The sequence below is a fragment of the Perognathus longimembris genome, chromosome 1 (assembly GCF_023159225.1).
Source record: "Perognathus longimembris pacificus isolate PPM17 chromosome 1, ASM2315922v1, whole genome shotgun sequence".
Lineage (NCBI taxonomy): Eukaryota > Metazoa > Chordata > Mammalia > Rodentia > Heteromyidae > Perognathus > Perognathus longimembris.
Genome location: NC_063161.1, coordinates 83,370,913 through 83,396,990, shown reverse-complemented (window position 1 = coordinate 83,396,990; position 26,078 = coordinate 83,370,913). Strand labels below are relative to the sequence as shown.

Below are 26,078 nucleotides of genomic sequence, written 5' to 3'. Positions count from 1 at the left end.
ACCAGTGGCACTAGGGATCAAACCTAGGGACTTGTCTGTGATAAATAAACTCTCCCAATGAGTTTATATCTCTAGTCCTTTTGTTTCTTTCTGATTCAGGCTTTAGCAGATTTCTTTCAAAACTTAGTTGTAATTGTGCTTCAGATTCATGGAGGGAAATAAGAAGCTAGTGTTCTAGTCATCTTGCTATACCACCGGTCTCCTCATCATTTAGTGGCCTAAAACACCACCATTTTATTACATCAAAGGATTTTGTGGCTCAGGACTTGGTGCAGGGCTCAGCTGAGTGGTTCTTTGGCTTCTCTTGGCATTGACAGGGTTTCTTAGTGGTATTCAACTGCTGGCCAATCTGGTGAGGAGGGAATAACACATCTTCACTTGTATGCATGGTGCTTTGCTGTAGGTGGCTAGAAGATGGCTCAGCTGCATCTCAAACTTCTGATGTGGTTATTTAGGGCTCCACATATAAATGGACAAATTATAAAATAAGAAAGAAATGGTATTGAAGAGATCTGATACATTTTAAACATATTGAGTTTAGGAAGTCTATCAGAACTGATTATTGAGGAGAGGGGCAGGGGAGAGAGAGATTATGATTGTGAGAAGAGAATCTGAGAGCTAAGGAGCACCTCTATTTTCAAGAGTGGTCCAGAAGATAAAACCAACAATGAAAACAGGCAAGGAATAGACAGAGCAGAAAGAAGACTATAGAAAAGATACATTCTGGAAGCAAGTGTGGTCGTAGGCTTAGTACAAGGGAACAGGTCTGCAGTTCCAAGCAGAATGAGGACCAGAGTGGGATGGTTTAAGAGCTTTAGCACCCAGAACCAGGATGACTGGGTCAAGTCCTATCCCTACAACTTGCAGGTTAAATGACTTTGAGCAGATCCTGTTACCTTTCTATGTTCAATTTCTTAACCTGTAAGATGGGAGCACTTATCTAAGTCAGTGCATCCGTATTACCAACATATGTAACTGATCATATATTCCATACTTCAGTGAGTAGGAATAGGTGCATAGGTCTGACAATTAGATGATATTTGACCCCAGAGTTGTTTATTGATGATGCTATTAAATTTAGATGTCATGACAATAAATGTTACATAGTAATAAAGTCTACTGGTCTGAAGGAATCCTATAAATTCCTTTTTGATTGCTGTTTACTATCCTATGCACTTTAAAACAATTAGGGATACTTACTATCCTATGCACTTTAAAACAATTAGGGATAGTTTATTCTTTTCCTTTGTTTTTTTTTTTTTTTTACAACATATTACATTTTCTAAATGGGTACAATAAAGATTTTTTGGATGTAGAGTAGGGACTAGCATGCCAAGATCAAGATGTCTTTCCATATGCTTTTGTAAATAAAGTTTCATTGGAACATAGTTATTCCTGTCATTTATATATTTGTCTGCTTTCATGCTCCAAAAGCAGACAAGTAATCCAACAGAGAGCCGGGGCCACAGAGACTGAAATATTTACTCTTTCCTCCTCCTCCTCGTCCTCCTTGTCCTTGTCCTCGTCCTCGTCCTCGTCCTCGTCCTCGTCCTCGTCCTCCTCCTCCTCCTCCTCCTCCTCCTCCTCCTCCTCCTCCTCTTCTGTGCTCGAGTTTGAACTGAGGGCCTTGTTTGGCTTGCTTTCTTGGCTGGTGCTTTGCCTTGAGCCATGCCAACAGACCTACTTTTTGCTGCTTATTTTGGAGAGGGAGTCAAGAAAATCTTTTCTTCCTGGGCTGAACTTGAATTGTCTCAAGATCTCAGTGTCACACACACACACACACACACAGTTCTGGTAAAAAGCATGGATATTGTGGAAGGAGATGGAAGGTGATAACAATTGAATGGTTGAAGGCTGATGGAGAGTGAGGAAGGTTTGCTTTAGGCCAAGCATAAACAGACCTTGAGATAAAAATTCTAACACGAGTGATGTGTTAGGCGATTTTCCTCATCTAAAAAAGCATCTAGAATACTAGCAGGCCACATTTTTTTTTAGTTGTTCCTGATGATGGCCATGAGTGGTATTTTTTAATATTCTGTAACTTTATATAATACTGCAGTGAAAATCCTTATGACGTTCCTTGCCTCTCTGTTCATATGGGTGAAATAGAGAATAAAGGCCATAGGCCACCCAGTTTTTTGTTTGTTTGTTTTAATAATATCAACAAATAGAGCTTGGCTGCCCTTGGAACAAATGATTTCCTTTAATCCTTTGAGACATGATTATTGCTAGGTTGTTTTTCCTGGAGCTTTCTACTCCATGACTCTCCCATTGGGAACAAATAGTGATCCTGAAAAAGTAAGTAGCAATTGCACTGTATAGGTAGGTAATTGAAGTGCACAGAGCCCAAAAGGCCAGGGTAAGGGATAAACAGAACAAGAGGAGATCTGAACAGGAACTGAACAGAATCTGCAAGCTATATTTCTTAGGTACTATATTTCTTAGGAAACTAGTTATTTAAGAAACAACTTATTTAGGGCACAGATGGCAAAGACCTTGCAGGCATGTTGTCCATGTTTTCTACCCTTCCATAGCAGGCATAACCAATCAATAGTGGCATGGTAGACATAGCCAGTCCATCAGGGCACTCATTCTCCTAGACTTTACCCCGCTTTGGAACCCTCCTCACAGCTCTGGTATGGAAGCCCACCTATCTTTCCTGGAATCAGAGAGAAGTTGGAGAGACAGCCTAAGTTAGAAAATGTCTGAGGTGTTCAAAGGGCATGAAGCAAGGAGAATTTAGAAAACTTAGGTACATTTCATTGTTGACAAAACACCTGAGGATTTTCTTCATGAAACAACTACAGAAAATGTTGCTTGTTGGTCAGTCTTTTTTGGTACTGGGGCTTGAACTCAGGGCTGAGGCACTTTTTAGCTTTTCCCCTCAACTCTAGTGCTCTGCCACTTGAGCCAGAGTGCCACTTTGGGCTTTTTGGTGGTTAATTGGAGATGAAAGTTTTATGGTCTTTCTTGCCCCAACTGGCTTAGAACTGTGATCCTCAGAATCTCAGCCTCAGTCTCCTGATTACCAAGGATTACAGATGTGAGCCACCAGCACCCAACTCTCTGATCACTCTTAATTGTTTTGTGCCTTAGGTCTAAATTATCCTAGGTATTTATTTCTAGCAAAGTAATTTAATCATAAGGGACTCCATTTAGTATCCTCCAGAAAGATGTTGTCTACAAATTAAAAGATGGTAGGTGAAGACAACTACAGCAGCAAGCCAGCATTTATTGAACACTTATTATGTGTCAGATTCTGTGTGTCTTAGATTTATTACCTTTTTATTAACTTTATAAATCATCACAACCCAAAGACCCATTTTTAATATTGTAAAGGTCATAATGTACAGAGGGGTTACAGTTACATAAGTCAGATAATGAGTACATTTCTTTTTTTTTTTTAGTTATGGAATTTGAGACATAGAGCGTTTAAACATTTTGCACAAGGTTACACTGGTAAGTGGCATAATGAATGAGTTGTCTTGTGTTTAATTATAGATATGTCATTTCTAATTAGAAGAAGATAATAAGAATTCCCCAAAGAAGCTGATATCATTTTGTTCAGAAGAAAAGAAACTTGCTGTCTCAGCCCATGTGTGCAAGGCGAGCAGGAGAAGAGGCAGAATTTTCACTAAGTTAAAATAATGAAGACTCTCATTATTTGTGTGTGTGTGTGTGTGTGTGTGTGTGTGTGTGTGTGTGCACACACGCGGGCTAGGACTCAGGATCTGGGCACTGCGCCTTAGCTTTTATGCTCAAGGCTAGAGTGCCCATACTTGAACTATAGTCCTACTTCTGTTTTTTTGTGGTTGTTGTTGGTGGTGGTTAATTGGAGATAAGAGTCTCATAAACTTTCCTAGCCAGGCTGGCTTCTGAGTGTGATCCTCAGATCTCAGCCTCCTGAATAACTGGGATTGCAGGCGTGAGCCACTGGTGCCTGACTTTCATAATTGTTTTTAAAGACTGCAGGGTTCTGACACCTTAGATGGCAAACCACTGATTTGGCCTCTCCTCTGCCTTGTTTTGTTTTGTTTTTGGTTCCTGAGAAAATAGGGAGGCCTGGTCAAAGGGAATAATGCATAGTATTGCAAACTGATGAGTTGGGAGGCTACACAGCTGAAGTGTTGATGACCCATTTCCTGCAACCCTCCAGCATAGCTGGTGTCACCCTTTATCAGCTGAATAACTCTGGGCACATGCTGAGCCCCAGGTTTCACCCCTGGAAAGGCTTGAAGGGAACATGGCACTTTGTAAGGACTCAGGATGCATTTGCATCCAATGAACAGGGTAATACAGAACCTGAAGGCTTAGTGAGCAACAGAAAGGAGGTCAAGTGAGCTGCAGAGCTCATTCCAACTTTCCTCTCCACCACAAGCAGGTAAGCAGCTCCATGAGGGAGACTTTGATCTCCCAATGGATCTCCAGTGGCACTGCTGTTTGTAATCCACTCCTGACATCCTCTGAGAAACTTCAGGGACATCATGACTAGTGACTTCACAAGCTGTTGGACTCGCAGCATGTGCAAGTAACCCTTCTCTGTGGTCTAGAGAGAAGAGAGAGCCAGCCACAAAGACCAGTTTGGAGTATAAGTCAAATAAACGCCTGTTGGGGTAACATGATTTGGGGCCACTAAGGTCTTTCCTCCTGATGATATCACATTTGAGAAAATGATCTCTCCCCACTTACTGTGAGGGAGGCATCTCCTCTGGTGCTGGCCTGGCCCAATATTCATTCTAGAGGACCTGGCCTGGAAGAGGAACTGGATGCTGATCCTGGATTGGGTTTGTCTGATGTCCTTAATGGTAAATGCTCCAAGTCCTTAGCCACCTGTGGCTTTCCCAGAATCACCTGGGAGTCAACTAAAGCTACTAGAACAGCCCACTTAAGTGCAAACTCCCTCGCCTGTCCTTCTCTCCTAGCAACTGTGACTCAAGTATTACTCAGAAACCTTGAACTCTCTGTAATTTGTACCCTTGTCTAGGTTGTTATTATTGTTGAGTTGTTTATGTAGACTACTGAGGAATAGCTATAGGAACCAAGGCTGTACCTTGGAATTCCATGTAGTTATTAGTCAATAATTTGACCCACAATCTCTTTTGTGTTTTTTTTTTCTCCCTAGCACTGGCTTGAACCTAACAAATCCATCTTCAAGCAAATGAAATGTAAGTGTCAATATATACTTTTACTTTTTCTATGAAAGTATTGACAGATTCTATTTCCTGATACTTCTCTGAGAAGAAGGGGTAGAGTGGAAGATAGGTGAGCAAGAGCTTCTCTCTCGTTATTAGGTTGGGTGCTAGTTCAACATGCTGGGTATTTTTATACAAGATGACATTGGGGCACAAAGAGAAGCAGAGTGAAGACAGAATGAAGACTGTGGGAGAAATGTCACCTACTCACAAACACCTGAGGCCACCAGCAGCCAGGAGCAAGGCAAGGAGTTGCTTTTCCCTTGGAGTCTTCAACAGGGACCAATCTGATCCAATGTTTGAATTTGAACTTTTAGCCTCCAGAACTGTGAGGCAATAAATCTGTTGTTTAAGCTAAAAAAAAAAAAAAGAGCTTCTTTCTCTCCTCATGAGACCTAGTATGTCCTCTCCCTTTCCCTTTTTTTCCCATCTCTTTCCCTTTTCTCTGACTTCTGTTAGCTGCAGTCATGAATCCCCTGTCTCCTGGGCCCTTATACTTCCCTACCATCTTGCCCTCACATTTCATATTTGACAACCATCTGAGTTTTAATACTTAAAAATCCCTCAAACATAATCACAGATGTCTGGTTCCTTCTGAGTATGGGGTTGCTAATAAAAGGTTCAGTGGGGGGTGCAGTTTTGAGTGGGATGGGGCAAGTAGGTATGTTTGGAAACTAAAATCATACCCATGACAACACAATTATTCTTCTCTGCTTTGTTAAATCTGAAAACATTTTTTCCCATGGTAATTAGTTTGAGGTTTTGGTTTTCTGAAAACAACTCTAAAATGTTTTGGTCATTCACCAAGGGTCAACACCAAGGGTGTTGACTGGTAGCTGACCTAGGTGACATGGTATTTTGTCTTGTATCAATTTTGTCTTGTATTAATTACACCAAGAGCTTTCAGTATGTTCCAGGATAGAGCCAACTTGCTTTTTATTTATGGTTTGATAGAGAATTTATGAAGTGCACCTTAGGAATTCACTGCCTGTCCCCAAATCCATTTATCTCCCTATGTCTACTTTCTCAGAGCTCTGAAATGCAGGCAATAATCAGTTTCTCGTTAGAGATAAGATTAGTGGATATCATGCCCCGTGTCATATTCATGGGCTTTCTCAAATATGGAATTATTCTGGATAGGGTTTCTCAGTAGGAGAAAGAAGACATTGAACATGGATTACAAATGCAGCAGCCACTGACCCGAGTGTGCCTCTCCTTGTCCCTCTCCCCCCACCTTTCAAAAGCAACTCTGGGTCAGGGCAGGAAGGATGCATTAAGCTGAGAACAGGTGCTGTGGCAGGTGTGGGCAGTCCAGGGAGGCCAGGCTGTAGGCGAATCTGGAACAGAGTGGGGCATACATCCCCCTCAAGGCAGGAACACAGGAGGTTCTATATCGATTAATATAGCAGAAATAGAGTCCACTAGCACACGTGAGGAAAAGAGAATGGATGCTTTGTTTTTCTCCCTTCACTGCTAAAAGTTGACACTTTTGTTTGGATATTTGCAAGTGTTTAAGCTACTTTCCAATACTCTTATTTATTTTAAATGGCCCCATTTCTAGGGTGCATTAGTTACACAAGGGAAGGTTTCATTTTGACATTTCCACACAATTAAATAATGTATTCTGATCTACCTCCCTCATCCCACTCCTCCTGCTTAAAACAGTGTCAATAGATTTTATTGTTCTATTTTCATACGTGCAAATAAATTACACGGACCATATTCATAATCATTCACCCACTTTCTTAGCCCTGCTGGTGCTCATTCTCTAACCCTAGCCTGCTTACTCCACCCACCCCTCTCTTGGTCAATCATGGGGCTTGAATTCAGGGCCTGGATGCTGTCTTTGAGTGATTTTGCTCAAGGTTAGTGTTCTATCACCTTGAGCCACAGCACCATTTCCAGTTTATGAGTAATTAATTGGAAATAAGAATCTTACGGGGCCTTTCTGCTGCCAAAGCTGGCTTTGAGTCGTGATCCTCAAATTTTAGCCTCCTGAGTAGCTAGGATTACAGGCATGAACCACTGGTGCTCACCTTTCTTTACTGTGTATTAATTACAACAAGAGTTTTCAAGATGGTATTTCAGGCATTTATATTATACATAATATATTACATATATGCACGTATATATGTATGATACATATGTATATATATGTATGTATGTATATATGTGACTGAGTATAGGGTTGTGTGCCTGTCACCCCCAGTGACACAGGGAAACATAATTAGTAAGATCATATCATCATAGCCCAGGCAGGATCCTACCTTGAAAATAATCAATGTAAAAAGAGACTGGAGGTATGACTCAAGTGGCAGAGTACCTGCCTAGCAAGTATGGGGTCCTGAATTCAAATCCCAGTACTGCAAAAAAAAAAAAACACCCACCTTGTTCAAATACATTAATTTTTCTTACTAGTTTTAACAATGATACTATGTTCATGGATTTCACACAGCTCAGAGTGATTTAAAATGAAGGCCAAATGATTGCCTTTCTTCTCCTTGTATGCCCAAGCCCAAACAGACAGAGAACTATTGCTAACAGACATTTTTATTTTAAACACTTATGGGACACAGGGTGATTTTTCAGTATCTGTGTAAAATTTGTCATGATCCAATCAGATCACAAACAGTTTTTTCATATCGTTCCATTGGTTTTTATGTATATATACTTTTTCCTACTGTATATAATAAAGTCTACTATAAACAGTAATAAGATCAATCTCTAAATACCGTTTTTCACCTTGGTATTTTTGCTTATTTATTAATTTTAGAGGTTTTTCATTACCTGCAATTGAAGACTGGCTTTATTTTTAATAGTGGGATTTTGCTCACTAATTATATACATATGTATATGATTTATTTATCTATGAAGATTAAACTTGATTCTTAAATTTTCCTGTTATAAATTATGCTACCAAGAACAAGCTCACACACACTCTTGCATCTTGTGAAAGTACAACTGTACTCCAAATTTCTAGAAATGGATCAAATTGAGTCCTCATTTGATATTTTCTAAGTGATGCACATTGATCCAAGAAACCAGTATTAGTTTACTCCCAATAATTTTGAATGAGAATGCTTGTTTCTTTTCCAAAACTTTGTTGAAAATAGATGTAGCTGAACATTATTTTAATATTGACTTTAGATTTAGAAAGGAAAAGAAATATTTAATTGGATGGTTAGTTACTTTGAAAAAAATTTTGCATTTGGATACTTCTTCAGACAAACTCTTACTTGTTCTCTTAGAAAACACACTGTATTTTATTTTTAAATTAATATTTATAAAATTGACTTTATTTTGGTGTAGTTTTTTTTAATGAATTTTAACATGCATTTTGATTTTCATTCTCACAACTTCTTTTGGGTAGTCATCCCGTGTCTTCAACAGCTAGCAATCACTGGTCTGTTCTTTGTCAATATAGTTTTATCTTCTGAGAATGACAAAGAAATGAAATGATACTGCATGTAATCCTAGCAACTGGCTTTCAATTTTCTAGTTATTTATTTTTCTTTTTGTGTCATTACTGGGGCTTGAACTCATGCCTTATACTCTTTTTTTTTTATCCCTTATACTCTTGCTTTGATTTTTTTTTTTCCTCAAGGTTGGTGCTCTACCACTCAAGTGATTTTTGGTAGTTAATTAGAGATAAGAATTTCACAGATTCTCTTGTGTGTGCTCGCTTTGAAGCATGATCCTCAGATCTCAGCCTCCTGAGTAGCAAGGATTACAAGCATGAGCCACTGATGTCTGAGTGAGACTGACTTTTTTTTTTTTTGGCCAGTCCTGGGCCTTGGACTCAGGGCCTGAGCACTGTCCCTGGCTTCTTTTTGCTCAAGGCTAGCACTCTGCCACTTGAGCCACAGCGCCGCTTCTGGCCGTTTTCTGTATATGTGGTGCTGGGGAATCGAACCTAGGGCCTCGTGTATCCGAGGCAGGCACTCTTGCCACTAGGCTATATCCCCAGCCCGAGACTGACTTTTTAAATTCAGCCTAAACCCCTCCAAGTTGCTGTGTTTAATCAACATGCAGCACATAAAATCAATGAGGATAGAAGCCATTCTTGGAGAGAACCAAGAAAATTCTTCAACCTCTAGTAGCAAGATTGAGAGAAGAAAAAAAGATGAGTTACTGATGTCAGGAATGAAGAGAGACTATCATTATAGATCTAGGTATATAAATTTGACAGCTTGATGAAACACACTAATGCTTCAGAAACTACATATTACCTAAGATCATTCGATATGAAGTATATGTTAAGTTTAACAACATCCAGAAATACCTCCTCTCTCTTATTCTTTCTCTCCTCCTCCCTCCTTCCCCCTCTACTTGCCTCCTTTGTATATGTATACACATGCTCTCTGGTCTTGGGAATTGAACTCTGGGCCTTGTGCTTGCTATTAAGATGCTGTACCACTTGAGCCATATCTCCAAGTCCAAGTTCTTTTCTGCTCTTAGTTATTTTTTGGATAGAATCTCCTACCTTTTACTTGGGGCTGTTCTCAAACTGCAGTCCTCTGATTCATGCTTCCTACATAGCTGGGATTACAGGCCTGATTTGTTTGTGAGCAAGAGTCTCATTTTTTTTCCGTGCTGCTCATGAACCACAATCCTTCCAAGTTCTACATTCGAAGGCAGAGAGGAATATCTAGCTCCCTTGCCATTGCTCTTGGTGGTTACTTCCAGAACTCCCTCTCCTGCCCCTCAAGCTGTAACTAGGAGCTTTAAAGTTTTCCCCATAACAGCTGATACCCGTTTTTACCTATCTCTTGAGTTCCTGGCCAGAGGATTCCAGAGGAAAAGATGTGAATTCAGCACAACTGTCCACTACTGTTTATCTTCATAGTCCTTAAATCATGGCTTGGTTTTATAGCTGAGTTTCATGAGAGAAATAGGATGGATGCAATTAGTTTATCCTTTTGGGAGTTGGAACCTTAAGGTAAAACTGTAAGCATGCAAAAGATTAGCAAGTGTGGCTTATTGTGGATGCTTAGTTTTCAGAGTCCTAGCTTTCCCCAAAGGAATGTTGCTATGCAACATAATGGTGTACATCCATCTCTTCTCACCTTAAACCTACAGCTTTTAGCCTTGACCCCATAACTGTGGAACACAGCCTGGTATGGTATACATTAAAAAGAATTACTGTGTGCTCTACAGAAACTATGTTGCTGCGCAGATTATATCAGAAAGAAAAAGTTTTGAAATGTTTTGTGCTTTGATTCAGACATACAGAAATGTAGGGCTGGGAACATGGCTTAGTGGCAAGAGTGCTTGACTTGTATACATGAAGCCCTAAGTTCGATTCCCAGCACCACATATATAGAAAATGGCCAGAAGTGGTGCTGTGGCTCAAGTGGCAGAGTGCTAGCCTTGGGCACAGAGAAGCCAGGGACAGTGCTCAGGCCCTGAGTCCAAGCCCCAGGACTGGCAAAAAAAAAAAAAAAAAAAAAAAAAAAAAGGCAGAGTGCTAGCCTTGAGCAAAGAGAAGCTTGACTCAGAAATGTAACATTTCCCCTATGACTGAGTTAACTTTGTCAGTTAGCACCTGTTTTTCTCTGGAAGCAAAAAGTTGAATCTTGTCATTTCAGAGTAACTTGAGATCTTTTAGCTCAGAGCTTGAGAGAAATGTACATCCATTTGCATGTACATACATCATGTTGGGATTTTTTCCCCATATCAAGTGCTTTCTCATTTCCTCCTTCCCACAAAGACATCATGAGGCAGGAAAGGGTAAGGTACCTTTTGGTAGTGAGGGTAAATTTCTTTTGTGTGTCCTCTGCATACTGGTGTGGTGTGTTTCCTGTGACTCTTTGGATGTTTGCGTGTCTCCCCACACCCATCCTGGTCCTGAGGAGCTACTAAGGCCTATGATCCCTGCTGTGATCTTAGTGCACAAGTCTCTTAGTGTGCCTGTCCTCCTGTGGTCCTCATTCCAGGCCTCTCAATGGTTAGCTCTTAACACATCTATCTGAATTCACCATCAAAGAAGGCAGAAACTCATCTGCCTTGAGGAAACTTGTAAAGACTATATAAGCTTTTCTCTGTGCTCAAACATACCAACCTACCATTTCAGAATTCCAAGGGTTCCCCACAGACCATTTCTCCTCAATTGCTCTGGGATTTCTTTTGTTTCATCCCTACATTTTAGTCTATTCAGCCAAACACAGGGTGTAGAGGATGCTGGGTTCCTTCTCAGAGATCTAGCTAACATTTTAAGCTTGATTTATCTTAAGCTCCCCATCTGCCTTCCTTTCCCACTTTCCACCTACATCCAATAATGGCTTTTCTGATTGGATACAAGATGAACATCCTTTTAACAATAGCTTTCTTATATAACAGCAACTGTTTCTCAAAATGCAATTATTTACAATAACAGGTGAAAACATAAATTCCTTACAAATAAGTAGAACAAGAAACATTCAAAAGCCGTAAAAAGAAAACTATGGAGTCCTACTGCAGAGTTAGTGCATTGTAGACAGAAAACAAAAAGAGCTCAATAAATGGAGACTCCTTGTGATTCTGGCTAAAATTGTTAATAAAATCAATTCCTCACCAATTAATATGTATGTACAATACCAAGTAAAAAATTCATGAAATTCATAATGGCATATAATGATTCTAAGCCTCATTTGCAAAGCAAAATGCTAAACATTAAGCACATAAAAGGGGCAATGAGAGAGGCATTGTTCTGTAAGGTGGCGAATCAAAGCATAGGAGCAACAGTAATTAAAAGATACTGAGAGGTGGGTGTGGCTAGGTGCCTGAGTAGAAGCTTTGTCTGTGAAAGGGGGAGTGGGAGTGTCATGGCATCAAAGGAGAGACTGCATTGTAAAGAAATAGAAGAGAAGCATCACAAACCAATCACTTGGGAGGTGTCAGGACAGCGGAAAAGCACGGGGAAATAGAAAGATGAGGAAGAAAAAAATAGCTAAAATTCTATAGCTCCAACCGCATCCCCTGGGAAAGGATTGGGAAAGGATAGCCTAAGCCATAACCACATGATCAGTCAGGCTGACAAATGAATGGATCATTCTAACTCCAGGATGAGCCCATTCTTCCCACAGTCTGTGATTGTTTGATGTGACAGTGACTGCATATATATGGCAGGTTAGCACCAGAGAAGAAGACATTTTGCCACTCCTCATATCTCAGAGGTCCATAATCAGATGCCATTCTAGAGAGGGCCTGTGTTTGGGACCCAGCTACTTTGGGGCTGAAAACAAGGATGAGTACAACTCAGACAGCCTGAGATCTCAGCTTCCTGAGTAGGTAGAACTACAGGTGTGAGCTGTGGGTGTCTGGCTAAGGCTTTGGTTTTTATTATGAACAGTTGTATTTTTCAGTTCTTTTACAATGACAATATATTCACACATCACTTGATAATAAGAAAGATAAGGTAGGTAAAAGGAGAGGTAGAGTTACCCAAAACGGAGATAGAGAAACTAAGAAAGGAGAACTGAAGTGCATTGTTCATTTGAGGGGAGGACATAACATACAGTATATTCACACATGGAAACATTACTGTGAAATCCAGGAATGTGTGCAATTTATATATTTTAATGACTATAATTTGAAAAGGGCATTATGTGTCAAGTATGTACTATAAAAACAAAGGCCTACATGAAGGCAATCCTACTTATTCTTCTAATACAAACTCTCTGCTTAATCCTGGCTGGGGCCTATATGAAGGCTGATTAGCACAGCAGGGAAGTTGAGCTCTTACTCTTGCTCTAGTTATCATTGTGTTGCTGCCAAGCACCCCAAAGGGGCAGGGGTGGGTAAATCAGAGTGGAAAGCCCCCCCCACCCCCAGCCTCTGCACGAGAAATGGGTTCCACTCTGTCACACTAGCCATGTGGAGTCAAATTGTTGGCTGATATCTAGTGCTCCTTCCAAGAATTGCCACAGCGCTGTCTGGAAACCTGAGGTGGCATGTCTGTCCTGACTTTGATAGCAATCTTAGTACAGCATGCTCACATCACATTCCTGGGCTTTCCAGCATCCTCTCTGGGGCTAACTTAACAAATATGTCCTTCACTGGTTAATAATTTCAGCATAAACAGAGTAGGAAGATGCTAGAACTTATAGGCACAGGTAGGAACTTCCTGAATATAGTCCCAGGGGCACAACAGATAGGGGAGAGACTCAACAAGTGGGAATACCACAAAAGAAAAAGTTTCTGCACAGCTAAAGACATAGCCACCAAACTAGAAAGACAGCCAACCATATGGGAAAGGATCTTCACCAGCACAGTGACAGACAAAGGCCTAATAGCCATCATCTACAGAGAACTCAAAAAACTAACCCCTCCAAACCCAGTAAACCAATTATTAAATGGGCAAAGGAGCTAAAGAGAGAATTCACAGGAGAAGAGATAAAAATGGCCAAGAAACATATGAGGAAATGTTCAACATCCTTAACAGTAAAGGAAATGCAAATAAAAACAACCCTGAGATACCACCTCATTTCAGTTAGAATGGCCTATACCCTGAACTCAGGCAACAACAAATGCTGGAGGGGATGCGGGGAAAAGGGAACCCTTCTCCACTGTTGGTGGGAGTGCAAATTAGTACAATCACTCTGGAGAACAGTATGGAAGTTCCTCAAAAAGCTCAGCATAGACCTACCCTATGAACCAGCCATACCACTCCTAGGCATCTATCCTGAACAACAGGTTTCAGGATATCATAAAGACATCTGCACATCCATGTTTATTGCTGCACAATTTACAATAGCCAAAATATGGAAACAGCCCAGATGCCCCACTACAGATGAATGGATCTAAAAAATGTGGTACCTATACACAATGGAATACTACATAGTGATTAGAAATGATAAAATATTGGTATTCACAGGGAAATGGTCAGAACTTGAACAAATAATGTTGAGCGAGACAAGCCTAGAACACAGAGAGCAAAGGGGCATGGTCTTCTTGATATATGACTGTTGGTTGCGGGGGTGGGGGGGCAGTAGAGACCAGGTCTGTGAAACAAAAAACTTCTTTTCAAATGGTATTTCCACAGGTTTGGGTCAGCGACCTTACATTACGTATAAGCAAAAACAACTCCAAGGACACAGGAGGATTCTATTGTTGACATTACATTTAAAGTTCTAGGTGAATTTCCTTTGGTGTACACTACGTGGTTACTGTATATGATTTTGGTACACTGGGTATTGTAGATACGCTTACCTGATCCAGGAAAGGGAAAGAAAAACGAGGGTGTAAGGTATCACAAGAAATGTACTCACTGCACTATCATGTAACAGTACCCCTTTTGCACAACACCTTGTCAACAAAATTTAATTAATAAAAAACGAAACAAACCAAAAAATAATTTCACCATAAGACAGACAGACAGACAGACAGACAGAAGGAGAGAGAGAGATAGTCATGTGAGTGCTAGAGATAACTTAAACACAGGCCAAGTGACAAGAACAGGAAAAAAAAAAGCCACATTTCTTATCTCATTCAGAAGCCAGGTTGGATGCCTAACTCCCAACACCATTTGTTCTTTTCACATTACTCCCCTTGCTAGGTGCATTAGTTTTCTAGGAATTTCATAACAAATAGTCATATGGTGGATGGCTTAAAATAAGAGAAAGTCATCTTCTCACAGTTTTGAAGGCTGGACATTTGGAATTAAGGTGTCAGCAGAGTTATACTCTTTCTGAGAGATCTAGGAAGAACTGTCTGCTTGTTGCCTGGTATTCCTAGTTTCCCTTGGCTTGTAGCTGCATCACTCCATTCTCTACCTTCATCTTCAGATGGCTTCTCAATCTGTTTCACAGTGTATTAGTGTCCAAGTCTCCCTGACCTTTGTCTTAGAAAGACATCAGCCATGATCTCATCTTAACTTAATGAATTAACTACATTTGCAGAAACCATATTTCTAGAGTCACAATAGAGGCTCCAGATGACCATGAGATTGTTTTTGGAAAGCCATAAAGCCCACTACACCTAGCTATCCCTGTTTAGTCTCCCTTGCTCTCAGGATTTGTCTTTTTTCCTTGGATGAGCTTTGTGCCTTTGTTCTGTGGTTCATTCCTCCTTCCCTCCCACTTTGTGAATAGGTTCTTTCATACTGAACTTGATTGTATGCTTCTGACAGTAAAGTTTTTCATATTCTGCTTCTCCAAATACCTACAATGGAATTCTCCAGACCTCCTGGTCCAGCCTCTCTTCTTGCCCTCCATACATCTAATCACATCCTCACTGTGGAGTTTGGGAGAGTCCTCTACCAGGCCCTGGCTAAATAAAAGACTGTGCATGTAATCAGTTCACGACGAATGCTGATTAGCTAGAATTGTAATGCTCCTTTTAGGTAGCAAGTAGAAGAAATGGAACTGTCATGTTCTGTTTTTTCAATTTAAAACACACTCATATGAATGAAGGGTATCATATAAATCAAAGAACATGAAGTTCCAATTACTGTAGTTCAGATTTGGTTGTTTTGGCTTGCTCTGGTTTTCTTCTTTCCAGTGCTTCTTTTCAGTAAGATCAACTGTGATTTTTATTCAAGCCATGAAGTGCCAGAATCTCCAACTTTGGAAACTTATTTCTCTTGCTCTAATGATAGTTTAATAGGTTGGGCCAAGTGTCTCTTTCTATCCCATGTTTAACTATGTCATCATAATTTTCCATATTTGATCCCTCTCTAAGAATGTTAATGCAATTTTAGCCTATAAATAGTTTCTATGTAATGATTTTTCATTATTTCAACCAATTGAAAGAAGTCATGGGAAAAATAGAAGTGGCAAAGATAACCTTATTTACATGTCATACAATTCTAAATCATGTGCATACGGGAACTCAGAGCCTTGTGCTTGCTACATAAATGCTCAACAACTTGAGCTTCAACTCTAGACTTTTAAATTTTTGTTATTTTCTCTGAATATGGTTTTACTTTTTGTCCAGGTCATCTTAGATCTTTTTCTAAAAAAGTTTATCTCATTTTATTGTAAGGGTAATGTCAGAGGGGTTACAGTTAAATACGTAAGGTAATAAGTACATTTCTTGTCAAACATTGTTACCGGCTTCCTTGTTCTCTACCACTTTCTCTCCCCCCCTTGACTTCCCTACCCACCACAGCCTGGATCTTGATGCACCTATTTACGCTTCCCATATAGTTGGAATAGCAGGTTCGAGTTAGCATGCCCAGCTCTTTGTTGAGTTGGGGCAGGGGAGGGTCTTCCTTTTTGCCTGAGGGTCCTCCTGATCTCAGCCTGTGAGTAGGTATAATTACAGGCATAAGCCACTGCACATTTGGCAAGTTTAAAAGTTTCTACTCTAAACTTTGTCCTTATAATGTAGTTAGTAGCAGCATAAGTGTCAATTTGGCTGGAGGATCCCTGGCTTTCAGGGAGGACAATACTCTGCTTGTGGGCAGATAGTGAAGGGATATAAGTTTCTTCCGCTGAAAATTATGGGTAAGGATCATGGGATGGGGCTTCTGGGAGCTTCCTTCTACCTTTGTGTTGTCCATTGTCTTTCCTAGTGGTCACACTATTGTATGGTACAGGTATATTGACAGCACAAATGTCCAGAAAGGACCTGTGTGATATATAGCATGAGACTCCATGCTTGGCATGAGGGCTAGAGGTAACTTAAACACAAACCAAGTGGGTAGGAGATCTGTATTCCTTTTGGTTGGACATTCTTATAATGAGTGGTATAGTACGTTGATGCAATTTGAGAGGATAGCACCTCAGCATTGAGTTATGTAGGTCATTGACTTGTATGCTGCAATGATCATTATTCCAGGTTGCTGTATACCTACTGATATGACTCTTGAGGGGTCCATTTGGTTACACACCAGGCAACAAGCAGGTGCTAGGACTCATGCTTCAGTTTTGGTGTCCTTTGGCTAAAATTTTGAAGTCACTGACCTGTAGGATCAGGGAGCAAACTTCTCTTTTAGATACAAGGACTACCAATTATCTTTTCATATGTATATTCATTTCATGACACTCCTTCATCCAAGGACAGGTGAAGATTCCTTGCATGCACATCTGAGTCATCATAATTCATAATGACTGTAGGTTGAATCCTTGATGTTGAGCTGTCTGCCAAGTGCTCCTCAGTCATTAAATCATACCACTTTCATTGTGTGTCTCCTGGGGAGGGGTATGGGACAAACCCAATCAACACTTGTGTAGGCCATGCTAAAAACAGGTTTCACATTTTTAAAAGGTTAGAATAAATTAAAAAAATAATACTTTATGACATACAAAAATGATATGAAATTCAGATTCCAGATTTTATCGGAACCCAACTATATTCATTTGTTTATCTGTTGTCTGGTTCTAGCTTCTGACTAAAACAACTGAACACTTAGGACCCAGAGTCAAAAATAGTTACCTTGTGGCCTTTGGAGAAAAAGTTCACCGACACTTACCATCTGCAAATAGTTCTGTGTTGTGTAGGGGGAGGAAGAGTTGTATTAGGGCTCAAACTTGGGGCCTCATTCCCTCCCTTAGCCTTTTCACTCAAGGCTGGCACTCTACCACTTTAGTTACACTGTTGGGATCTCTGAGGACCCCTTCTCCTCACTTCTCCGGAGGAGATGCTCAAATGTTGGGGTCTCTAGGACCCCTTCCTCCCCCCCCCCATCTCCTGGGGGAATGCCTGAACCTCGATTCTATGGAAGAAACTACACCCTACCCCTCATACTGGCAGAAGGAGTAAGGCGTGTCCTTACCAGACTGCTCTAAGCTGAAGTGGGATGCCGAAATCCCTTCCTCGGCCCCCCATAATGTGTCAGGAACCGCAGGACAAAGGTAACAGGGAGACGGTTGGATGGTTGAATGAGTCTCAAAGGATTTAATTGGGAGGAGGGTTTATATAGCGGTAATGGCGGGAAAGGGAAGGACTTGGGCCATTGGCTAAGCCGGGCTGCCCATCAGGTGATGTCATGAAACTTCCTTTGTGGGCTGGACAATCCCTATCATGGTGGCACGCACGTGTCTGTCTCCCCCAGGGGGGGCGGTCTTCTCTTCTGGTTGAGGCCGGAAGGTGGGAGGGACTCGCTGTTACACTGTCCCAGGGCTGGGGGAAGGGCAGCATCTCGCTCTTGGCACCCTTCCTCCACCAAGGCCAAAACTGAGTCCCCAACATTACATCACCACTTCTGGTTGTTTTGCTGGTTAATTGGAGATAAGCCTCTCAAGGATTTGTTTGCTTGGGCTGGCTTCAAACCTCAATTCTCAGATCTCAGACTTTTGGACTGCTAGGATTATAGGTGTGAGCTATTAGTGTCCAGCTAGTTAGTTCCGTATATATTACAGTTGGACAAATAGAAACTGAGAGTTTTAAGTTTGGTCCTAGTGCTTTGTTGAAATGATGAATTCCAGGTTAGATGAATTAAACCCCAAATTCTCTTTTTGAGCTTTTTCTGATCAAGTAGAGGTAGTAAAAAAAAAAAAAAAAACAACAACAAAAAACAGAGGGACCATGCATGCATGAGACAGCCACTCAACATTCTAGTCTCCTTTGAGTTCTCAGATTGAACTCCATGAGTGTGTTTGTATGTGTCCATGCATGTGTGTGTGTGTGTGTGTGCATGCACGTGCACGTGCCTTTGAATGTGGGTGATAAAAGCACAGGAAAGAGCTATAACAGGAAAAGAAGGAGAGGCTGAAGCACAGTTAAAAACACCATGGCTGCTTTGGGAGCAGAGGCAACACAGTAGCTATTTTTTTTTGGTTTGAGTAATGCTGGGATCATCACTGTTGTTGAGGATGCAGATAGTAACAGTTTAAATGATGATAGTCATTTCCAAGTAGAAGAGAGAAGGCGTTAATGTAGCCTGTGTTCTCTGTGCTGTCTTATTTGCACATATCCCAAGGGTCCTGTTCACTGAGTGAGCAAGCCATGCTCTGCCTTGTTGGTATTCAAGTATTATTTTGCACATGTGCAGATACTTGTGCTTTTGAGCTATTTTGTTACAGAATGCAGCATGGATGAATTGGTGTGTCATTGAGCATACCATGGATATGGCAGAGATGTGGAGTTCCCTCCACTGTCCTTACGCTAAAGTCTCCCCAGAAAAATATGGATGGAAGATGGCCAATTGCTCAGGAATATAATGGCACTATTTATGTGGAAAAAGCTTGGAGCTCTCAACACCCACTCAGGCTCTCCTGGAATGCAGCCTGAATGCTCAGAGGTGCAATTGCAGGGTGTTAAAGGTCCTGTCTGTAACACCAAATTCTTTGCAATGTTTTTCTAGAGTCTAGAAACCTGACATATTGGTCACAGTTGTTTTTCTCAAAACAGTCCCAGAGGAGGAAGGCAGTACAGATGTGTCTCAGGTATAAGAATTTCCCTGCAACCTGCCAAAGCCATGAACTTGAAATCTGTTTATGTAAGTTTAGGGAGATATTTCCTAGTTGTAACAGAATTAAGGAATGTGAGTTTATAAATTATATATCTACATCTATCTGAAGTTATATCTTCTATTTCCCTACAAGTCTGTGTTTTTTTGTTTTTTGTTTTTGCCAGTGCTGGGGCTTGGACTCAGGGCCTGAGCACTGTCCCTGGCTTCTTTTTGCTCAGGCTAGCACTCTATCACTTGAGCCATAGCACCCCTTCTGGATTTTTCTATATATGTGGTACTGACAAATTGAACCTAGGGCTTCATTTATATGAGACAAGTACTCTACCACTAGGCCATATTCCCAGCCCCCAGTATCTGCATTTTTTGTGTGCCAGTACTGGGGCTTGAACTCAGGGTCTGAAAGCTATCCCTTAGCTTTTGTCTCAAAGCTAGCACTCTACCACTTGAGCTATAGTTCCACTTCCAGCTTTTTGTGGTTAGTTGGAGATAAGCATTTCACAACTTTCTTACTCCAGCTGGCTTTGAGTTCAGCCTCCTGAATATCTGGGATTACAGACTCAGCCTTCTGCATTTTAAGAAAAGCATCTAAGTAATGTTTCTCTTTTTTAAAACTCCTATTTGTTTCTAAAGAGATGTGAGTAAGATTGTTGGTTAAAAATAGAAACTCCCATATTTTTGTTTCCACCCAGGAGCCTGCTCAACTAATAATTTTTGTCTCCCCAATTTCATTTTGGAATAAGATCTCAATGTGGAGATGAGAAAGTCTGTCTCTGCTTTATTAATGGCTAGACCTCTCCCCAAGTTCTCAGAGCTAACCACCTACTGAAATGAGGATGCCCTGGGATCTGCCAATGTGAAAAGTGGCCACTGAGGTGCCCTGAGGAAATGCTTGGCCTCCTCAGCCCTTCTGGCAGGCATTAGTCAGCTGGGCAAGAGGAACAATTACTTGCTCCTGGCATTTTAAAGTAGATTTTGGTTTGTTTCCTTCTCTGCTACTCAGTGATATTCTCTGATTTTAGCATTTGCATGGCTGAGTAAAATGTCTTTCAGCTGTTGAGCTGAGCTCAGTTCAGCCCTTCCTATTGCCTCCCTCCCATTTCCATCTCCTGTGTCCTTCTCTTCTGGTAAAAGTGTTTATTCCAACAAAACAACTCATATTTAGATAATGCCCCATGTGTGTACATGCCAAGAGACCATTGGGTTCACTCAAATGCCTCTGGGAATATAGTGGCAGCTGGTACTGTTTGCTATTCAGAGCCAGGGACAGAAAAGTTGAGTGGACTTCCCAAGGGGCTGAACATCCCCTTCAAAGTTGGAGTCTCACCCTATGGGAGATATAGTGTTTCTGCCACTCTCTTTACCCTGTTGTGAATGCAGAAGCTTGAGTTCCAGGGCCCATCATTCTAGACAGATGATGCTAATTGGTCTTGCAACAATTCACAGTGGCTGTTCATGTTGACCCAGGTGGTGTGAGTTTTCTTCATCAAATGTCTTCATCTACTGATTCTACACAAACACTGATCTACAATATTTGGCACACAATCATCCTTTATTTATCCTTCTTTTCCTATAGATGAAGAGTGAGAAGATATAGAAGCATTTAGCAGCTTGCAAAAGGGCAGAGGCATCTGGCTACAGGAAAATTCAGGACCACGGACATTTCCCACATAGTAAACGCCAGCTGCCAGGTGACATCAGGGAAGGCTCCTTTCAGTGGTTATATAGCTGGCACAAGTGTCTGAGAGCTCAAGTGCCAGCTTCTGACACCAAACCAGTGCCTACCATTACCCAATGTCCTTGTTGAATGGGAGAGGGGTGGAGCAATGGTTATAGATCTTCAGTCTTTGATTTTCTAGAAAGAGAATTGCATGGATTTGGATTGGAATAGGGCTAAGAAGAGGGAACAGAAGTGGGGGTCTTTTCTCACTCCCAAATTCCCCACAGTACTCATGGTCTGCTAGATCATTTACTTTGATTGTGTCCTTGATGAAGACAAAACTTTTATCTACCCTTATTTGCTGTTATTCATTCAATATCTAAAGTTGTGCCTGGTAGCTATTAGATGCTCAGTAAATATTTATAAGTTGAATTAATCCTTTGTCATGCTGGAACCTGGAACTGAGGGCTCTGTTTAACAGACAGAGTAACTCTTGTTCTCTTATTGCCCATAAAGGGGTCAAATGATGTTGGATAGATAAGCATGTGGCAGATGGTGAAGAAAAGAAACAGCAAATTTTGAACTTGAAAACTGAAGGTATTTTCTGGGTTTTTTTTTTTTCTGCTGCCAGCAAGCATCCCTTTTCTGATTATGGGTCTAGTGGTAATTGTGTCCTTGCTACCATGTATCAATTTCTTTTATGAATGATCATAGGAAATGGAGGGTGATATCCGAGTATAGTGAATCCTTTTTATGAGACAAAGTGCTCAAACTCATCATCCTCCTGCTTCTGCATCCCAAGTGCTGAGATTTTCCTGTGTGCTTTGGCAACAGTGTATGTGAAAAGAATTCAATGTAGGTTTGTTATAAACTCAGAGAGAATTAACATGGAGGGTGCTTTTGAGAAGAGGCAACAGTTATGTCAACAAACCTCAGAACCTATGCTGGAGGAAGCACAGAATAGATTAAAAAGCTTTAATGGCAGCCCTTAGGCTGTTGTCTAGAAGGAGTTAAAAGAACTGGAAGTTTTTGTCTTAGAGAAGACTTGGAAGGACCATGAGTGCTGTCTTGTAATAAAGCAGGATTCTCATGGATAAGCAGCATTAGACATTTCTGGATCCTTAGTGCTGGAGTGGGGAAGGATTGGCCAAAAGAATACTTACACTCTGAGTTGTTCAATGATGGTAGCTGGTCACCAGGCACCACTGTCTGGTGCCTATAGTCTTAGCAACTCAGGAGGCTAAGATCTGAGGATTATGGCTCATAACTAGTCTGGGCAGGAAATTCTGTTGAGACTTTTCTCTCCAATTAGTCACTAAAAAGTCTGAAGTAAGCTGTGGCTCAAATGGCAGAGCAATAGCTTTGAGCAAAAGCTGGTCAGAAACAACTCCCAAGTCCTGATTTCAAGCCCCAGGACTGGCAATGAAAAATGACGGTGGCCAAGGAGTTTAATCTGGGCTTCACTACTCCATCACTTAGGGAGGGTGCAAGTCCTGATTTGTGCATGACCAACCCACAAACCAACCAGTGGGCATGGTCTGCTCAGGTGAGAAAGTAAAGACAGTTCTCCTTAGAGGACATCCTCTCCCACCCTTCCTTCCCCAGTTTGCCTTCATCAGCTGACTTTATTTTTCTGCTTCCTTCAACACATTCTCCTAGCCTGTTGGTTCACTCATTCAACTTTGGGAGTCTGCACCATAGGAATAAAAGTGCCTCCTAATCTGTACACAAGGACTTTGTGGAGTTGCAAAACAGTAGAGAGAGCCCAAACAATAGTGAAATAGGAGTGGCTAAATCAATTCCAGTTTATCCATGATATGAATTACTGTGCTGTTATCGAAAGTAGGTTGTACCTATAACTAGTACCCTGGGAAGATGGGCAGGATATATAAGTAAGTGATAAAGATAGGAGGAACATGTATAGTATGATTTCATATTGAAAAACAATGTATCCAATGCCTAATGTATGAAATTATAACCTCTCTGTACATCAGTTTGATAATAAAAATTTGAAAGAAAAAAAAAGTACATCTTAAGAATAAAAAAAGAAAAAAAGAAAAAAAATTTCTTTTTTAAATCCAGAGAATTTGGGTATGCGTTAGGAGCAGCTACTCTGTTAGGAAACTGCTGCTTAAGACAGAGTTCTACTTTCTCTTTGTGTGTATAGCATGTGTGTGAGAGTGAGTGTATGTGTGTGTGTGCTAGTGGGGTCCTGATCACTTTTTCTGTGTTGAGATAGCAAAATACTGCTCCTGTGGTAGGGGTGCTTTCTACCAAGTAATTTTCAATAACGAATTCCCATCTTAGAATGTTTTCATCATACAGTCATATTTGAAGTTGGTATTTCTTTCCATGAGAACAATTGTCTACATCTACAATAGCCTACATATTGCAGAATTGGCTAGTGCTGTAGCCCCTGCTTATGTTGAGAGAGGAGCAGAATGAGAATAGGATGCTGCTGTTCTCATTTGCTTTGGATGTAAATTTTAGCTGGTCCAAAATAGCTGTATTGATTGACATAGGGACAAATGAGCAAGCATATCAGGCCTATGGGAACAGGAATACTTGCCATCATATTTCTTTGAGATTTTAGGTGTCCCTTTTATACATTAACACATGTTGAATGCATTCTGCTTCACTTGTTTGCATTTATTTGCATAATACCACAAATCATAAATGGGCTTGCAACTAATGATACTGGAAATCTTATTTGAATCTCATTAGCTAATCATTGAGTTCCAGATATTTGATCTGATTCAAACATTTCAGAATCATCAACCCCAAGTCTACATGATACTATCTTGAGTCAGATAAACTAGGAAATTCTAAGTGTTCATTTTCATAGAACCTCATATACAGAAAATACTAAAATTCTAGCAAGTAAGGTCTATATGAGTGATTGGATTTTTTAAGCCTTGATTTTAAATCAAAGGCATCATCATTTTGGGAAAACCAGTCATGCATAGTGACATCTTTCCAGGATTAACAAAAACTTTCATGAGCCCTGAAACCTGACTAGTGCTTATGGACCATTTGTGGGTCAGCAAGGGGTGAGGAGATTGGGAGGAAATGTTCTTTGGAGTTGTGACCTGGAGAGAATGGAGAAATGAAGGTGCTGTGATGTGGAAAGATGCTCTTACTGATGAAGTTGTTCAGATTCTGCATTTGCTCTGGGTATCTTGTCAAGCATTTCCTCGGAGGCTTGTTTTCATGGTCACCATTATTTTCTTGACCATTCTATCTGCTTTTCCCCAAATCACTGTTCCTTGTCACCCCCAGGCCAGCATGTAAGGCTTCATGGCTGAAGTCCCTGGATGTGTGTTGGAATCATGGTGTTCTGCTGCTTATCTCATGCTTTTTCTTTATGATATTTCAGCTCATCCACCATACACCATGTGCTTTAGAGTGAAATTCTACCCTCACGAACCCCTGAAGATTAAAGAAGAGCTCACCAGGTATTTCTCATTTGTTTGTATGTTTAATTTGCACCTTTAACTGGCCAGCATCTTGCTGTCTTATAGACTAGACACGCTTCTTATCTAGATCAGAACAGCTACACAAAGTACGTGCTTGGAGTCAGTGTTTTGGCTTGGAATGCTTCTTTTACTCTAAATTGTCTTGGGAATTTTTTCAAACAATTGTCATTGGGAGTGTAATTAACTGCAGAGAAAAAAAAGCTGTGGTTATGAGGGGGAGGTGCTCTCTGAAAACATCTGACAGTGGGGTGCTAAAAATAAGTAGAAGACAAATGTCTTTAGGTCGTGGGCAGATCCATAGCTAGTGCGACAGAGTGGATAGTTGGGCACTCTGCTTTCTGCTTGCTCAGTGACAGTCACAAGGCAGCCTTCTCTTCACTTGTAGATTGTTTTCAGCCCAACTCTGAGTATCCCAGACCTCCCATTCATCTCATTCTCCCAGGACTGCATCCAGTATATAATCTAGGAGTTTTGCGTCTCTGAATAAAGTTAGCAAATGAGTAGAACTTGGGGAGTGGGGGGCGCCAAACTACCCCTGGATAGAGAAGAGAGCTATGGTGCACTTAATTCTTGAGGAGGTGCAGATTCCGTGTCCAACCCCTCCTCAAATTACTGTGTATAATCATCTCCAAAATAGTCTGCTTAAGTGCAGACACCATGGGAAAGCAAACACCGATTGCTCTGATAGTCAGTGGAGGAAGGTTTGGGCTCTTGGAGATTTTTCTTTGTTCTTACCCAGATTCTCTGCCGATGCTTGACCACATTGGTGCTAAGGTGACTTTGGAAGGGAGCAGATGGCTTTGTTTTCTATTATTAAGTTGCCAATAGCCACTTAGTGAGGTTTGTGCTAGGTGGAAGGACAGCATTAGAAGCTGTGTGTGTGTGTGTGTGTGTGTGTGTGTGTGTGTGTGTAAAAGAGGGAGGATAAGGAACTCTTCTGATGGTAGTAGGTTTACAATCTGTTCTACTTTTTTGTTTTTATTCAAGTAAAACTTATGTAACAAACACATAACATAAAATTCATATAACATAAACATACAACATTTTGTCAGCTTTTCTTTTTTTTTTACCAGAATATTCACAACTGGACAATCATTACCACTATCTAGTTTCAGAGCAATTTCATCATCCCCTAAAACAAACCCTTTACACAGCAGTATTTATTCTCCCCATTCCTAGTTTCCAGAAGCTGGTAATATATCCTGTTTCTACAATCCCTTATTTGTACATTTCATATGAGTGTAGTAATCATAAAATATATGGCCTTGACCTGTTTTGGGCTAGAAATTTTTAGAGAGAGAGAGAAAGAGAGAGAGAGAGAGAGAGAGAGAGAGAGAGAGAGAGAGAGAGAGAGAGAGAGAGAGAGAGAGAGAGAGAGAGGTGTTCTGCCCTAGAATACGAACAGTATTATTAGGAAG

At 40.8% G+C, this 26,078-nt stretch overlaps 1 protein-coding gene across 3 annotated transcripts in view; it reads left to right on the top strand.

Annotated features, from left to right (window-relative positions):
- The window catches only part of Frmd3 (FERM domain containing 3), a 274,129-nt gene that overhangs the window by 157,489 nt on the left and 90,562 nt on the right, over window positions 1–26,078 (top strand). For all 3 annotated transcript variants that reach the window (XM_048331193.1, XM_048331184.1, XM_048331174.1), the window contains exons 3-4: window positions 5,123–5,165; window positions 24,561–24,639. In XM_048331193.1, coding sequence (XP_048187150.1) covers window positions 5,123–5,165; window positions 24,561–24,639 — 122 coding nt within the window. The remainder of the gene's footprint in view (window positions 1–5,122; window positions 5,166–24,560; window positions 24,640–26,078) is intronic.